The sequence below is a fragment of the Triturus cristatus genome, chromosome 12 (genome assembly GCF_964204655.1).
Source record: "Triturus cristatus chromosome 12, aTriCri1.1, whole genome shotgun sequence".
NCBI lineage: Eukaryota > Metazoa > Chordata > Amphibia > Caudata > Salamandridae > Triturus > Triturus cristatus.
In genome coordinates this window covers 836,365,316-836,383,083 of record NC_140595.1, presented here as the reverse complement: position 1 = coordinate 836,383,083, position 17,768 = coordinate 836,365,316, and the positions used below count along the sequence as shown (strand labels likewise).

Below are 17,768 nucleotides of genomic sequence, written 5' to 3'. Positions count from 1 at the left end.
AAATGACGCCACCTACCGGTGTGAAGGGTTACTGCTCACAAGAATTGTCCAGTTATGGTCTGATGCCAGGGGATTATTCTAAGGTAAGGAATCTGTAACTAGATGTTTTTATGAGATAACATTTTGTTTGAAACATTCCCTTAGGAGAGCTGCTTTATGCAACGATTTAAGAAAGTTCCAGTCCTAACCTAAAAAGAAAAATCTTTGAAGTATTAATTTTAACTGGTGTTCTTTGAAGGAAGCTGGGAGGCACAAATACTCAGTGTTCATTACAACATAAAAGATCTTTTTTATTTTATTATATTGCGTAAAACATTTATCTTATCTAAAATGAAATCCTAGTCTCTGGACAAAAGCAAACTATGTTGGAGACCTTTAAATCCCAAGAACATAAAAATGTAATTGGATACGCCAGATTCCTTCACTGGTAACAATTTGTCAATGGCCTTTGAATTCGGATTGGTAGAATCAGAGATCTAGAGCGTCCAAAATTTGGGGGGTGAGGGGGGGGGGGGGGGCGGGCACACTCTTCTGTTGCAGAGTACAACATTTTTAGCTTTCTTAATAAAGAGAATGAACTATGTTGCCACCAGCGGTGGATCAGTGACACAGATAACATAATTGAAGAAGAAAAAAAAAACTCCCAAAGAAACAAATAAGTTCCATGTTTATTGCCACACAAAATCTCAAAGATTTGTATACAATTGTACTATTTAAAATGTGGTTATCAACAATTTAAATAAATTTACAGAGAATAATATAAAAACAAAGTAGACATTTTATACCGCCACGCCCTCCCGAAATACACAAAAGCCACCGACACATCAAAACACAGTCGCACAGAGGGAGGTCCAAGGTGTACCCCATTTGGATTTCCTTTCATGCCCCAAGAGTTCTGCATCCACATGTAACATCTGCAACCACTAAATAGATGTGAGATTTGGGCCTGAAAGAGAGACAGACACCCCATCTCCCTTGGTTTTTCCCAGTGCCTGCCCTAGGTGGGGACCTGATATTACAGAAAACTAAAACGGAATAAAAAGAAATCAACTCTGCCTCAGTGCGAAAATAGAAAATGCAAATACTATTCAGCTTTGCTTCAGTTTTAAGGTGATCAGCTGAGGGTCTTTTGCAAGATCAATGAAAAGGGTTAAAATAGCACAGCTACCAAGAAATAAAAGGCATATAAAAACATCACATGGTTTCCTATCTACTGCCTTACTTTATCCAAAAGCCAAAGATTGACTTTGGTGATTAATATAAACACGTTAAATAACTTCTTATCAACTTGGCAAAAGCAAATTTACTTTTAGGGAACACAGTACTTTTTGAGCTTGCTTGATACCCAGTGAAAATAACTGCAGAGGAGCTTCATATGGACAGTGGTCTCCTAGTTATCAGGTCACAAAGCAGGCCCACCAGATGTCAAAGATGTAACCAATCCGAAACTCATGGGACTTTGGCATGGTGTGCGAGATGCGGAAGCATGCAGCGGTTGGACAATACCCCGTAACATAAGCACCGTAGCATCATGTCTAGGTTGTTTTAGGCCTCCCCCCTCATATGGCTTGAACATGGGCATATCCGTAGTCTGCATGGATCATGTTTTTTTTCAAACTTCTTGTTTGAATTACACGGACGCTGGATTTGATGTGAGGAGGCTAATGATTCAGTCTATGACTGCTACACTTGGTGGTGCTATTGCGGGAAGGATACTGCCCGTTGGGTGGTCATTTCTTTCTATAAATGATAAATCATACTGGGTACCACCTTTAGTGCAGTGATAGCAGCTGGGGCACCAATGATGCTCTAAGCCGGAGACGAGGAAGAAAGTATGGTAATCTAATGTTTCTAAAAAGCTACGTCTGACTATAGGAAATGTCATCATTCCGCGAGTGGTCTCCTTAGAGCAGACCCCACCATGCTGAAACGGTTTCAGAGCTGCACCCTGCCCGAGAGGGTAAACAGACTGTGGGATGTGGAAAGAAATCTCTCTCCATCAGGTGAATGTCTATCAAACGTTTTGTCCTCTCTCCACTTCAGCAGGGGGCTGAGAGTTCCATATTCTTGAGATGGAGGGAAAACATTTGAATAAAGAAAAATGCAACACTTTCTATGGGAGAGGGAAGAAACCAAGACAAGCAGAAAAAGATTAATGAAGTCAAGGCCTTAGGGAAGACTATGAAAGCAATGCTATCTATGAAGATTTTGAAACCAAATTTAAAATGACTAAAATAGAGCGCCGGCTCTAACCTCACTCCTTTGCGACAAATTCAATAAAAAAGACTGGCGTTCTTTATAATACTAGTAGCTCTCCCAAGGCTTAGCTACCACAGAACATGCCAATATGGTGCGTGCTAGGCATTTCCATTGACCCAGTCCACACATCTCCAACAATCGCCAGCTGGACCTGAACTCGGCAAAGGCAACAGCAGCCAGGCTTGGATCTCCTGGAGAACTTGGCTCTTGCTCAAAAGATACAGGTCTTTAAGGATGATGAGACGTGCGACCGGTTCAGGCAGGTTTAACGTTACACCCCCCCCACCCACTGCAAGTAAAATCCCTGTATGCACCATGCGAGTCAGGTCTATTTCTCACTCTGTATCCCTGCCTTTGAGCCAGGGGAGCACCATGCCAACATTCAGACGTCTAAAGGAGGTAGTTATTGAGTGGGTTCCAGCGGGGATTCTTTCCATGTGCAAGGGGTCGAAACAGACTTGTAAATAAAACTGACACTGTCACCCAGTAGGGCTCTCGGATGAAAAAAGCTACCCGAGAGCCCAGGTGGTCTTCAACCCAGGTGGATATCTCCTTTCCAAGTTTAAGAGCTGCTGGAACCAGGGGTGTCTTCTTCAGACTGCTTCAAGCGCTTTTTGGCTCGGATCTCATTCATGGCGACTTCGATTGATCTTGTGTCACGTTTATTGGCCACAGGAACTGTAACAAAACAAAGGAAGACTACAATTAAGCAAACGCCAGTATATTTGAAACTCCTACAGAAATGCAAAAAATTGTTCTCAACAAACGGCAAGAAATACAAGCCCCGCTACCATCTTTGAAAATGCTACAGGCAAGTCATGTTTTCAAGTTGTTGCAAAAAACAGAATCTACAAGAAGAAGCCCTTCCTCCACTTCAGGATCCGAAACACAGCAGCCAGGCCAGCGACATTCAATATAGACAAAGCCCATTGGAACAAGCATAGTCCTGAATCGCATTCAAGACCCTTTTACTACTGCACAGGAAACAAACCTATTACAGCAGGCTCAGAGGGTACGAGCGCCGCAAAATGGTCCTCCCTGAAGTCTTAATTGTGGAAGTTTCTGAAACTCCAAAGACTCCTTAGTCTTACACTCTGCTGGGGTAGATGGACAAGACTTTCCTTGGTGTTATAGAAGAATCTAGGCTAAGCACCTCTCACTCACCAAGTCTATTCAGGCATATTTAGGCAAAATTTCAATCTTCCTCGGGTTGTGGTCACAATGCAAACAAGTGATGTAGAGGGTACATCTAGGGGGGTCTGTAGCTTCTTCGTTCGCCACACTTGGTGCCTCTCTCAAATAAAGTCTCTTTGGAATATTTGTCAGACAAGGTGTTGAAAAATGATATCCTAGACAAATGACTGAAGGGAACTCTCAGGGGCACTGCTTCAGTCTCAATCAATTAGGGTTTTATAAAGCGTGCTACTCACCCAAGAGGGTCTCCAGGCACTGGGGGGGGAGGGGTGAGGGGGGTGGAGCTCTGAATCAGTCGAAGACCCAGGCCTTGAGGCTCTTCCTAAAGGTCTGTGGAGTGGGGGGAAAGCCGGATGTTGACTGGGAGCTCGTTCCAGGTCTTTGCTGCGACGTAGGAGAAGGCTCTTATGCCTGCTCTGGTTCTGCGGATGCGTGGGGTCTCTACCAGGGCGAGGTTGACGGCCGGAGGTTCCTTTTGGGTACGTGTAAGGAGACTCTCTCATTGAGGTATTTGGGTCCAATGTTGTGGAGAGATTTGTAGGCGTGGGTGAGTAGCTTGAAGGTTACTCTCTTCTCGACGGGGAGCCAGTGGAGGTCTAGTAGGTGCTGGGTCATGTGCTCGTGCCGTGGGGTTCGCAGGACGAGTCTGGCTACGGTGTTCTGGATGGTTTGGAGCTTGTGTACCAGGGTTCTGTTGATTCCGGCATAGAGGGCGTTGCCGTAGTCCAGTCTGCTGGTTATGAGTGCATGGGTGACGGTCTTTCCGCATTTGGGGGGGATCCACTTGAAGGTCTTGTGGAGGGAGTTGAAGGAGATGGAGGTGACAGCGTTAATCTGGCGGGTCATGGTGAGGGAGGAGTCTAGGATGATGCCGAGGTTTCGGGCGTGGTCTGATGGAGTGGGTGGGTTTCCGAGGGCAGAAGGCCACCAGGTGTTGTCCCAGGCAGTGGAGGAGGGTCCAAGGACGAGGACCTCTGTCTTCTCCAAGTTGAGCTTCAGGCAGCTGCTGTTCATCCAGGCTGTGACGTCCTTCATTCCTTCCTGGAAGCAGAGTCTGGTGTCTCGGGATTCTCCGTGAGGGAGAGGATAAGCTGGGTGGCGTAGGATACCATGCTGAGTCCATGTTGTCTGACAAGGGTGTCGAGGGGGGTCATGTAGATGTTGAAGAACGTGGGGCTGAGTGAGGATACTTGGGGTACTCTACAGTTGAATTCTGTGGGTTCGGAGAGGAAGGGTGGGAGTCTGATCCTTTGGGTTCTGCCGGAGAGAAAGGAGAGGATCCAGTCGAGGGCGGTTCCTAGTATACCGGCGTCGTGGAGTCTGGCTGCGAGAGTGCAGTGTGAGATAGTGTTGAAGGCTGCGGAGAGGTCTAGTAGGATGAGGGATGCAGTGTGGCCCTGGTCGAGTAGCATGCGGAGGTCATCGGTGGCGGCGAGGAGGGCGGTCTCGTGCTGTGGTTGCTGTGAAATCCGGACTGGGAGTCGTCGATGAATGTGTTCAGCTGAGCGTTGACGAATCTCTCGGTGACTTTGGCTGCGAAAGGAAGGAGAAAGATGGGCCGGTAGTTTTTCAAGTCCGTCGGGTGGCAGAGGGTTTCTTAAAGAGGAGCTTGACTTCTGCTCGCTTCCAGTCGTCGGGAAAGATGCCGGCTTCAAAAGATGCGTTAATGATCCGGCCTAGTTCGGGTGCTATGGCGGCGGCTCTGTGGTAGATGTCCGGAGGGCAGTGGTCCATGGCGTCTTCTGAGTGGGTGTTCTTCATGGTCGTGGCGGTGTCTTCGGTGGTAGCAGGTTTCCAGGTGGTGATGGTGGGCTGGTATGCCTCGCAGTTAAAAAACATAAATATCTGACAGAGTGGAGGCGGAGAGGGGGCAACTTCCTCTCTGAATGGCCAGACTTCAGGTCATAAAATAAGGTTGAGAAGTTGTGACCTCCATGGCTTTTCCAATGTTATTCCGTGCACAAGTACACTGTTTTGTAACACTGACTATTGAGTGTCCCCTGTCTAAAGATGTTGCGGTGTTCAAGGCTGAGAATCTATTAAAGCTTAAATGATTAAGAAACATTTTTAACCAGCAGAACCAGGTCTTTCGCTGGGTAGCCAGATTTTCATACTTTAGGGTCGAATAAAATTTTGTAATAGTATTTCTATCGTGCCGACTACCCTGATGAGGGGGTTGAAGAAGTTTTTGGCAACACTACTCTGGAACCTAAAGTGGATTAGTTGTGAATTAGAATAGGGAAATCTAAGTTGTTAATTTGCGAGGTGGACATGAGAGTCTGTTGGTTGGCTTCATAGGATAAAGGCGGGATAGAGGAAGAAAGTCTCGAAAGTTATTTGGGAGATATTAGTAATAAAAGAGGTTTGGGATGAGTCAAAGGAGGGATAGGGGAGGGAAGAATTTAGGCAGGGTTATTGGGGAGATCAGTCGTAAAGTAAGGTTTGGGATGAGTCAAAAGAGGGAAGAGTCTAGTGAGGGTTATTTGGGAGATCATAGTGCTACAATGAGGTCTGGATATGCCAGAGTGGAGGTAGAGGATAAAATGAAAGTGGTATTGCATGAGAGAGTAGTGAATCAGATTGAGTTGAAGGGTTAATTTTTTAAATTTTACTTATTTGTTATTCCTTTATTTTTTAGAGTAGGAGTGGAGTATCAAATATATAGATGCATAACTACATAGAAAGGTATATAGAAAATAATAGATAAAAGTAATATATATATATATATATATATATATATATATATATATATATATATATATATATATCTCTCACCTACTGGCGGTCGCCAGTAGGTAGTTATAGTTAGGACCTATTTTCCATAGGAAATCTGCGCATATATATACACAACTTTAGAAACCTATAGATAGTGCGAAATGCCAATTTTCAATTGTTGCTGCAAATTAAGCTAATTTTTGATGTATACTTTTTGGAGGGCTTTTTTTCTTTTAATTTATTTATTTTTACTTTGGCAATATTTTCATTGTGAAGCACTTATAGATACAATTGTTATGATCATATTTACACACTGGGATAGATCAAATAAAAAGCATAAGTAACATATGTAAACTATGTAGTGACCTATATACATGTTAAGCATAATAAATATATTTTAACCATAAGTAATATATACATTTCTTAAAGAGACCTAAAAGAATATCTATATATTTTTAAACCATAAGTAGTATTTAGATTTTTACAAAGAAATGTACATATCGAAATACATACATATAATCAAATTACACGTTTACATGCACAGGTAAGTGGGGTGCATTGGTGTTTGGAGTATGGCGAGAACGCAGGAAAGAGCCAAACCTGGAGATGTTTTCTGAAAATAAGTTTGAGGCGAGGCACCAATCTGAGGCAGAGGTTCCTTTGTTCTATGTATTTGGTGATTTTACTGCTGATTAAAAGTGGTCCTGTTCCACGTATTGCTTTGTGGTGATATAAAGCAGTGTGAATGTATCTTCTGGCAACTGGTAACCAATGTAGGTCCCTCAAGGCAGGGGAGATGTGAGCTTGTGGCTTTATGTGTAGTAGTAGTAGTGTGGTGGGAGAGTTCAGAATCAGTTGTAGTCTTTTCATAGTTAAGGATGATCTGTGATCGAGGCCATTGGTGTAATCGAGTTTAGACAGAACAAGAGAGATAGCAGCCTGGACCTTGTGTGGAAAACCGGGGGTAGGGACTGATGCATTTGAGAGTTTTCATGGTAACAAAGCTTGATCTTGCTGACTTACCACTTGGGCATTCACTGATAACTTGGAGTTCATGTTAATTCAAATGGGTCTTACTTCCTTGGATACTTTAGGAGGGGATGGTAGGTCGTCAGGCCGGGCTGAAGGTGGGTCATCATTTTTCAATTCACCACATGTGAGTATTTCGGATTTGGATGCATTCAATTGGAGGTGGCTCTATCATCCACTGATCAATGACTCGGAGGCAACTGACAATTTTTGAGTTTCCAACGTCTTTGGAGATTTTCAGTTTAAGAGGTATTTTTTGTGTGTCATCTGCGTAAGTATAGCAGTGATCAGAAATTCTGATCTTCACCGGGAAGGACTTCATGTAGATGTTGAAAAGCATGGGTGAGATTATAGAGCCTTGAGGGACCCCTGCTTTTCTTAAGTACGGTTTGGATGAGAGAGGGGAAGTGTGGATGACATCTGTTCTGTTTGGACGGTAGTATGTGATCCAGTCAAGAGCCGTCCCCTCTATGCCGGCTTCGTGGTGTCTTTGGATTAGAGTGTTATGATCAAATATGTATAAGGCAGCTGAAAGGTCCAAGAGAAGGAGTGCAGCGATCCAGTTCCAGTCTACTATGCTTTTAAGGTCATCTCAGATAGCAATGAGGGCAAATTCTGCATCTCTTCCTGTAAGGAATCCTGTTTGAAAGTCAAAGTATGGAGAGGTCTTCAGTGAACTGTGACATCTGGGCGAATGCTGCTTTTTCTATCAGTTTGCCCAGGAAAGGTCCATTTGCAATCAGTCTGTAGTTGTTGGGGGTCATGTGGGTCCAGGTTTGTTTTCTCACAAAGTGCCTACGTATGCCCATTATTAACGTTTTCTGGACAGACTCCTGTAGTCAAAGAATGATTGACGATTGTTCTGACTGGTGTGGCAGCAGAGGTGGGCAAAAATCTTTTAGGGAAGATTTGCGGTGGACAAGGGTCAGAAGGGGTGCCGGCTGGCCTGCGCGGTTTACCAAGATCCATAAGGAATAAGTCACTTACCCTGTAAGCATCTATTCGTAGTGTGTAGTGCCGCAAATTCATGTGCTTAGTATAATCGGAACATCTAGAGTTGGGCTCGGACGTTTGAAACTTATTTTTCTTCGGAGAAGTCTATCGAGTCACGATGTATAGTGACCCCTCCTTGAGTCTATTTAACATGTTCATACGCTCCTTTTTAGGTCTCGCCTGACCCAGCGCATGCGCTGGTCTGGCGAGACTTTGTGAGGGCTCAAAAAAAGTGCTTTCACTGACTGTAGCCTAGAGCTACAGTGCATGTGTGCGCGCGCCTCACTTTTGCGGCCCCACGGCCGCTTTGATGTTTGATCGCGATCACTTTTTTTCCTGTTTATTACTTCTATGTAGTAATGGTGGCACCCGTGCGCCGCCATTACTACAGAGCAGTAATAAACAGAAACATGCATTGGCATAGCCAATAGGTCTCGCTTTTGGGACCTTATAAGTATTTAGTTATGCAACTGTTGCATGGCTAAACACTTATAAGATCCCAAAAGCGAGACCTATTGGCTATGCCAATGCATGTTTAGATTGGTTTTCTCCAGCATCAGGTTCGGGTATCTACCTCAGAGCTCCAGGATCGAAGCTTTGGCACGGTTTCACCAGCCTTTTTGGTGACCGATACATCACCCTTACACGGAGACTAGCAATAAAGCTGGAAACTTAGTGGTTTCCTGCAGAATTTCCATCCAGCCAGGCTCATCTCCACTTCTACTTAACCATTTCAGCACCATCTTCTTCCACTTGACACACACAAAGTGATGGAAAAGACTCCATTCAGCTTCTGCCACGCAAGGTACTCTAGGCAAGAACACCATCCAGTCTGCAACCTTTGCCTGTCTCCAGAACATGAAGAAACATCGTGTGAAGCATGTTTGGCCTTCCAATCGAAGAAAACTCTTCAACAGCGAAGAAAGCACTGCTGGGCCCAAAGCACAATGCAGGCGTACAGAAAATAAGACGTACCTAATATCTGCGGGGGCCAGACGTGACTACAGCCAGAACACAGCTTCCACGTTGAAGGAAATATCGAGGAAGAGGCAGAAGGTGCACAAGGTGCACCAATTGACATTCCCATTCTTCTTGCCAGCAGAGGGGAACAGTCCAACTCCGAACAAGAACTAGAAGCGCCATTGATCGCCTCGACAGGGCACATGAGATTTATTGTGACTTTGAATATAACAGCTAGTCTGCCTTCTGTTTTGCCTGTGTGATTGTGTGACAGTTTGATAGCCTAGAGGAATAGCTTCATCCAACACTGGAGCCATGTCAACTCCCAAACAGGATTCACTTATGAAGAGTAAGTCAGGTTGTGTGTCAGTGAGTAGGTCATAGATGTGGTGCTTGTTTTTAGAGAGTGACCAAGTATTTATTAGTGGCTAGTCTAGAGATTTTGTTTTGTTGGTGGTGTAACTTTGTTTTATAGAAGAGTGTGTTGTATTGTTCAAACTAGTAGCAGGTGTATTATTAGTGTTGGTTTGAACTGTATCAGGATAGCAATAGTATTTGTCTATATTGTGATCTTCGTCCAGCAGGCCTAGAAGGCATTTTGTAGGGTCTGTGTGCGCAGGCGGTGGAGATGGTGTTGAGAATTAGTTGGTGGGCTGTGCTGTTTTTTTAGAGTAGCCTTTCTGTGTATGGACAAGGAGATGCGAAGTTGTGACGAGTGGTATGTTGTTTATTTCATTTGCATTTGTTAAGGGTAGAAGGTGTATGGGTTGCGGGTGGTGGTGGAGCATGTGGGTCATGTTTCAAGGCTCTAAATTATGCAATGGATTAGAGGCGGGTGAATGAACGTTGTGTTGGGGGGTGTTTGGGGTAGGTGTGGGTGAGGACAGAAAATATGGGAGTAAGGTTGGTTTAGGTTGTGTATTATTTGTGTAGTCACGAGAGTGGGAGTTTGATTCTATTTTGTCATGTAATGTAGTATGAAATTGTGTGTGAGATTTTGATATGCTGGTGCGAGTGATATGGAAAATACTACTTACCAGTATGCATGTGTACTTGGCATGTAGAGCTGTAGATCCGCACACTTTGCATTAGATCGCCATCTGGTGTTGGGCTCGGATGCTTGCACCTTGTTGTTGTCTTGGAAGAAGTCTTTGTAGTCACGAGATAGGTGACTCCTCCCTTGGACGATAGTGCGCATGGGCATCGACTCCATCCTCAGATTGTTTTTCGCCATGATGGGAAATGATGGAGTTAGTAGAAAAGAAAAAAAATGTCCATGCGTGTATATCTAAATAAGATAGTACTGGAACAGATACAGGTCCCGGGGAGGTGGGTGGGCGTGTGCGGATCTGCAGCTCTACATGCCAAGGACAGATGCATACTGGTAAGTAGCATTTTCCTGTCCGAGGCAAATGAGCTGCAGATTGCACACTTTGCATAGAATGTACAGCAGTGTCTCCCCTAGCGGTGGTCACCTGTATCGAATGCAGTAGTTTGAAAGAGTGTTTTAAGAACAGCTTGGCCTACAGAAGCTTGTTGCTTGGCCTGCACGTCAACACAATAGTGTTTAGTGAAGGTGTGTGTGGTAGACCATGTTGCTGCCTTTCAAATGTCTTCAAGGGGAATGTTCCCCAAGAATGCCATAGAAGCCCCTAGTATGCATGTGGAATGCGCTCTAGGGGGAATTGTTAATGTGCCTTGTGGTAGCATATTTGGATACATTTAACAACCCACTTTGCAATCCCAGCTTTGGAGGTGGGGTTATATTTATGAGGTGGGGAGAAGGCTACAAACAATTGTTTTGTTTTCCGAAAGGATTTAGTCCTGTCAATGTAATAAAGTAGTGCTCTTTTGACGTCTAGTGTGTGAAGAGCTCTCTCTGCTACGGAGTCTGGGTTTTGAAAAAATACCGGTAACTCCACCGATTGGTTAAGAGGAAATGCAGAGATAACTTTAGGAAGGAATTTTGGGTTTGTTCCGAGAACCACTTTGTTACGATGCATTTGTAAGAAAGGTTCTTGTATGTTTAAAGCCTGGATCTCACTTACACTTCTGAGAGAGGTGTTTGCAAAAAGGAAAGCTACTTTCCATGTAAGGAACTGAAGTTCACATTTACATAGATGTTCAAATGGGGGTCCCATGAGCCTAGTAAGGACAAGGTTTAGATTCCACACCGGAGAGGGTGGTAATCTGGGAGGAATTATTCTTTTAAGCCCCTCCATAAAGGCTTTAATTTCTGGGACCCTAAAAAGTGACAAGTGCTGCCTGTTTTGTAAATAAGCAGCAAGTGCTGCTAGATGTAAACGTATGGATGAATATGCTAAATTACATCTTTGTAAATGTAGTAAGTAGCAAATAATGTCCTGAATGGACGCATCCAGTGGATCGAGATTATGGGTAGTGCAGTAAATGGCAAACCTGTTCTATTTTGCCGCATAGCAAGCTCTAGTGGTAGGGCGCCTGGCTTCTTTAATGATGTTGATACAGTCTGGTGGAAGGTAAAGATAACCGAACTCTAGGACTTCAGGAGCCAGATTCAGCTGACCTGGATCGGGGTACCTGATCTCTCCATGGTTCTGCGTTAGTAGTGATGGGGAGAGGCGTAGCTTTTGGTGAGGAACTAGTGAGAGTTCTAGCAGGGTTGTGAACCACGGTTGGCATGCCCATGTGGGAGCTACCAGGATCATTTTGAGAGACTGTTGTCGGAGCTTGCGTACCACTAGGGGAATCAGTGGGGGTGGCGGGAAAGCATAGGCATATCTGCCTGACCAGTTCATCCATATCGCATTGCCCTGGCGGTGAAGGTTGGGTATTTCGCGTTTGTGTGTGGCAAACAGATCTATGTCTGGTTGGCCCCACATCTGGAAAAATGGTAGAAGAACTTGAGGATGTAGCTCCCATTCGTGAATCTGCTGTGTCTGTCGACTTAACAGATCCGCAATCCGATTGTGAACTCCTGGAAGGTGTTGTGCAAGCAGGTATATGTTTTGTGAGATGGCCCATTTCCAAATTTTCTGTGCAAGCTGGGACAGCTGCAGAGTGTGTGTGCTGCCTTGTTTTTGTATGTAATACATGGCTGTCATGTTGTCCGTCCTGATCAGGACAGCCTTGTTCTGTACATGTAGTTGGAATGATTATAGTGTTAGGAATATTGCTAGTAGTTCTAGATGATGATATGGAGCACTTTTTTTTGAGTGGTCCATTTGCCTTGGGTTATGTGATTGAGGAGATGGGCTCCCCATCCTGTGGGTGATGAGTCTGTTGTCAGTATTATCTGTGGAACAGGTTTGAGGCACGGCCGCCCTTTGGATAAGTTTGTTGTGTTCCACCACTGCAGAGAGCGATGTGCGTGGCGGTTCACCAACTCCAGGTCTGCAAGTTGTCCTTGAGCCTGATTCCACTGATGTGCTAGACATTCCTGTAAGGGACGTATCTTAAGTCTTGCATAAGGTACAATAAGTATGCAAGACGCCATCATGCCTATGAGTTGCATGAACACTCTGGCTGGGAGAGTGTGTTGGGTTTGAAATTTGGTGATTTGTATACTGGCTATCCTGGCTGGACTGGGATATGCTAGAGCTGTGGAAGTGTTTATTGTGGTCCCTAGATATTGATGTACATAAGAGGGCTGGAGATGCAACTTGGTGTAATTGACTGTGAAGCCCAAGTTTTGCAATGTTTGGATGGTTTGAGGAGTGTGTTGAACACACCGGTTGAATGACTTGGCTGTTATTAGCCAGTCGTCCAGATATGGGAAGACATGGATTTGTCTTCGCCTTAGGTGTGCTGCTACCACTGCTAAGGCATTTGGTGACTACTCTGGGTGAGGTGGTGACTCCGAATGGAAGGACTTTGAACTGATAGTGTTGTCCGTCCACTGCGAACCTTAGATACTTCCTGTGAGCAGGATGTATGGGAATGTGGAAGTAGGCGTCCTTGAGATCTAGTGAGGCAAGGAAGTCTCCTTGTTGCAGCAGCGGAAGCACTTGTTGTAGAGTGATCATGTGAAAACGATCCGAGTGTATATACAGATTGAGGGGTCTGAGGTCGAGTATTGGCCTTAGAGTCCCGTCCTTTTTGGGGATTAGGAAATACAGCGAGTAAACCCCAGTTCCCTGATGTGGTAAGGGGACTGGCTCTATGGCGTGCTTTTGAAGCAATGAGAGAACTTCTTGTTTTAAAAGTGTAAGATGTTCTGTAGACATTGGACGCTGCTTGGGTGGTACGATTGGGGGGGTATCTGTAAGTTCCAGGCAGTAACCATACTGGGTAATCTGTCTTACCCACTTGTCTGTTGTGATGGAGTTTCAGACAGGTAGGAACTGTGATAATCTTTCCCCAACTGGAGTGGAATGATCTGGGGGGAGTGGAGGGAAGTCAGTTTTTATTAGCAGGGGAGGTGCAAGTGCTATTGTTACCTCTGCCTCTCCCTTTGTCATTCCCCCAGTATCCTCCTCTAAAATATCCTCTGTTGGGGGATGTTTGAGTGGTATTTTTGAAGGAAGATGAGGTATCTGCACCGACGTTTTTGGAGGTTCCTCGATAAAAGGAGCGACAAAAGGAGCCACGTGTGTGTGGAGACTGCAACGCTCTTATGGATTTAGCAGTCTGTGTCCTTTTTCATTTTTTCAAGAGCAGTGTCCACAGCCAGTCCAAAAAGTTGTTCTTGATTGAACGGCTGGTTGAGAATGGTTGTATGGACCTCTTGCTTCAAGCCTGAAATGCATAGCCAGGCGTGTCGTCTGTGCAGTACACTAGTACTGATGGACCTAGAGGCGTTTGTTATTAGTTGCGCTCTTGTATTAGGTCATTTGCCTGAGTTTTGTATTGGTCACGCAAATGCTGTAATAGGGTTTTCAGCTGGTCATAGTGGGCACTATCATATCTAGCCAGCAGAGCTTGAGTGTTGGCTATACGCCAGTGATTGGCCGCTTGTGCAGCTACCCTTTTGCCAGATGCATCTAGCAATTTAGATTCTTTATCGTGGGGTGGTGCATCCCCGGATGCTTGTGAATTGGCACGTTTCCTAGCGTTGGAAACTACTAGTGAATCTAAAGGCAGCTGTCCTTTGATGCATGCAGGGTCGCCAGGAGCAGGTCTATATTTTTGGAGCAGGTCTATATATATTTTTTTTTTTTTTTTTTTTTTTATATAATCGATTCTAGGATTAAGAATCCTGGCTCGTACAGGATCTTTGAATATGTCAGAGGCATGTTTAATGACCCCTTTAATCATTGGTAAGATTTGTACAGTTTTTTGGGACTGTTCAAAGGTATCAAGAAGAAAATCCTCCTATGATGTGCACACCGTGAAAAACAGCAGCCCTATTGATAATTGTCCAAAACTAATGTTGTCGACTGGGGGAGATGGTTTTGTTGGGTATGGTTGAGGGCTTGGGAGGTCTGATGGATCTATTGGGTCATTGTAATCATCCCAATAGTCTTGTGGATCTGTGAACAGGTCATTAGGGTCTCCCCCTAGGTCATCGTCGTCATCATCATCATCAGGCGGCAGTGGTGTCTGTGGTGGAGAGGTTACAGGCAGAGGTGGTGTAACAGGTTTAGGGGGAGGAACGGGATTAAGAGGAAGGACAGGAGAAGAAGGTGGTATAGGTGAAGTGGCACAGTCCTTCACAGGCATGGGAGGGGTGTGTGTGTTGTGTCTAGCTTCCTCTTTTTGCATGGCACAGTTGTGACATGTCCTGTTTTGGGATGAATGTATATCTTTTTCTGTTTGGGATTAACAGGATCCGGATGAAAAAGTTCCTCTTCCTCGAAAAGCGCTTTCGACGCCGATTTTTTCAGTTCCAAGCGGGGCTGAGGTTTGCGCTCCTTGGCCTTAGGAGGTGTGGTAGAATCCTTTGGCTTGTTTTTCGGTTCTGGGGGTTTTGGCCTTGGAGCAGAAATGTGGTCTTTAGGTTTGGAAGTGTCCGGAGCCGGACTGTCCATCGGCCTCGAGGTGTTCGGGGCCGGTTTGTCTTTTTGGCGTTGAAGCTTTTGGCTTCGGTACAGAAGGTGCCCGTGGGACTATTACATGCGGTTTGCTCGGTCCCGAGCTACCAGAAGGCTTGTCTCTTTTCTTCGGAGCCGGGCCCGGGGGCGGGTTTCTGAAGTGTGTTTTCGGTCGCGACTGGGGCCAACAGGCGAAGTCTTGGCCAGTGCCTTCTGTTTTGGTGTTGGGGCAGTTGTACTCACTCGTTGACCAGGAGTGATGGGGTCGTCCGAGTCTTCTGCCTCGGACACGATTTCCAGTTCTTCAGAATCTTCTTCCGGGAGATCTGTGCCTTTGTCGAAGATGTCCACTGGTTCCGGAGCGGATCTCTGCGCCATGATGTGTTTGTCGGGCCCGACAACCTCGAATAGTCTTTTTCGATCGAAAAGAGGCGCAGGCTTGACAGTTGGACTCGTCGTGTTCTGGCGAGAGGCACAGGTTACAGACCTTGTGATGGTCACTGTGTGGGAACTTCGCTCCACACTGGGAGCATTTTTTGAACGGCATCCTTTCCTTGAGCCGTAGGCCTTTATGGCGTTGATAGGCCCAGTGGCCCGCGTCGACGACTGGAATCGAGCTAATGAAAGGCGCGTAGAAGATTTAGACGTTCAAAGTCAGTTTAGAAGAGTTAGAGAAAGTTTTACGCGTCAAAAAGTTTGAAAATGACGTTTCGGACCGGGGCGCAAAAGTTGCAACCGAACCCAATGGCAGAAAAAAACAATCTGAGGATGGAGTCGATGCGAATGCGCACTATCGTCCAAGGGAGGAGTCACCTATCTCGTGACTACAAAGACTTCTTTCAAGACAACAACAAGGTGCAAGCATCCGAGCCCAACACCAGATGGTGATCTAATACAGAATGTGCGATCTGCATCTCATATGCCTCGAACATTTTGTTTTCGTGGAGTAGTGAGATGAGATCTCGATATAGTAAATTTCTGTAGAAGATTTGGATGTAAAGTACTGTGAGTGGAAGATGAATTATCATGGGGTGCGACGTGCCGTTGGAGGAGAGTATGTGATGAGTGAGAGGAGATGGACAGGTGTTATGAGTGTCTGTATCAGACTTGGTAGTAGGAAGATTTAATATGTGTGATGGAGTGGAGAGTAAGCATGGTTTGGTTGTGTGAATTCAAAACATAAGCCCTAATCCAATAGAAACCCCAGTCTTAGGAACCAATTAGAACTCCAGCCCCATCAGCCAATCAGCACACAAAACCTAATCCTTAAGTCCAATAGAAACTCTAGCCAACAATCAGAATCCTAGCCCCAGCAGCCATTCAGAACTAAAATCCGAAGTCGAGTAGAAACCCTAGCCCTAGGACCCAATCAGAGCATGGATCCGACAATCAGTAGAAAACAAATTAAAGAGCATGTGACCTAAAAAACAAACTGGTGTGTAAGGAACAAGGTGGTACTCCTGAAGTCAGAATCTTCTTGGATACAGACAGGCTACATACACACTGTGTGGTTCCTGTAACTATGCAGGCAAGGCCCAAATATAAAGTTCCTAAAATATTCCTTTTCTTTTAAAACAAATTAAATCTGCACTTTTCCTACCCAAAAACGTGTGCTAAATACACTCTCCTAACAGATTAAGCAGTCTCTTAAACACACTATGGTTAGGCTTAGGGGTGTATTTCGCCTTTTCTACTGGTTAAAAAAAAAAAAAAAAAAAAAAAAAAAAAAAAGAGGGGGTGGCGGGGCATTGTCTTCTAGCGGCCTGTGCACAGTTTAGGGGAAACGCAGGAGATGCATGTAAACAATCACAGATAGAAAAACACGTAGCAGTTTTACAAATACAAATTTGCCATAAACCAAGAGATACATTTAAACAGTCCCAGGTAGTGAAAAAGAGCAGTTTTACAGTTTCAAATAGCTCAGTACAAGGTCTATGTTCTTACAACCTTCCTTTGTGTTGGCTCACTGGGCTACATAGGGCTCAGAGAAGTTCTCATTTCCTTATGAACATCAGATGCAAACACCATGCAAAACATGCACCAATATGCTTCTATGTGATGCACGGAATATGTGACTCGAAATCTATATTGTTCTGTATCTTTGTTTGCCCATAACAGCTTTTCTTTCTGTCACTAACTCTTTAGCACCTGTGCCATCTTACTGAAGAGCCCCCAAGTGCACCGCAGGCACTGTTGCCCCCGCCCAGAGCACTTCGAAACACAGAAGGGGGCACTCACACACCCTTGCAACCCTTTCTTCAAAATGCACTGCACAGCACAGGTACATATTTTGTACGCAATCAGTGTCAAGGGGGTGTTCCCTCCTTTGCTTTGGGGTGGAGGTGAGGCCCAATTCAAAGGGGGCAAACAGGCTCTAGGGAGGGGCATTAACCATGCATCTATTAAGTACCATATAACAAGTGGCTCCCTCATGCCCCCAATGGTGCCTGTAGAAAGTACACTTGCCCCCTGCCCCCTTCAAGGGGTGGAGTCACAGACCGTACCTCTTTGCAGGGCAGGCCCTGCCCTCCTCCTCCAAATGGCAGGCTTGTTAGCATTGAAAGAAGGAGCAGCAGCTTGAAACCACTTTCCAGTATGTCACTATTATGTGCCGTGTAGTACATGCACGCTCGGAGAGTTGGCACTTGTGTTGGAAAGAGTATCACA

General features: G+C 45.1%; 1 protein-coding gene across 1 annotated transcript in view; it reads right to left on the bottom strand.

Annotated features, from left to right (window-relative positions):
- Positions 1 to 650: 650 nt before the first annotated feature.
- Positions 651 to 17,768, bottom strand: part of SPAG7 (sperm associated antigen 7) — a 154,973-nt gene continuing 137,855 nt past the window's right edge. The window contains exon 7 of the mRNA XM_085636705.1: positions 651 to 2,937. Coding sequence (XP_085492831.1) covers positions 2,822 to 2,937 — 116 coding nt within the window. The 3' untranslated portion in view covers positions 651 to 2,821. The remainder of the gene's footprint in view (positions 2,938 to 17,768) is intronic.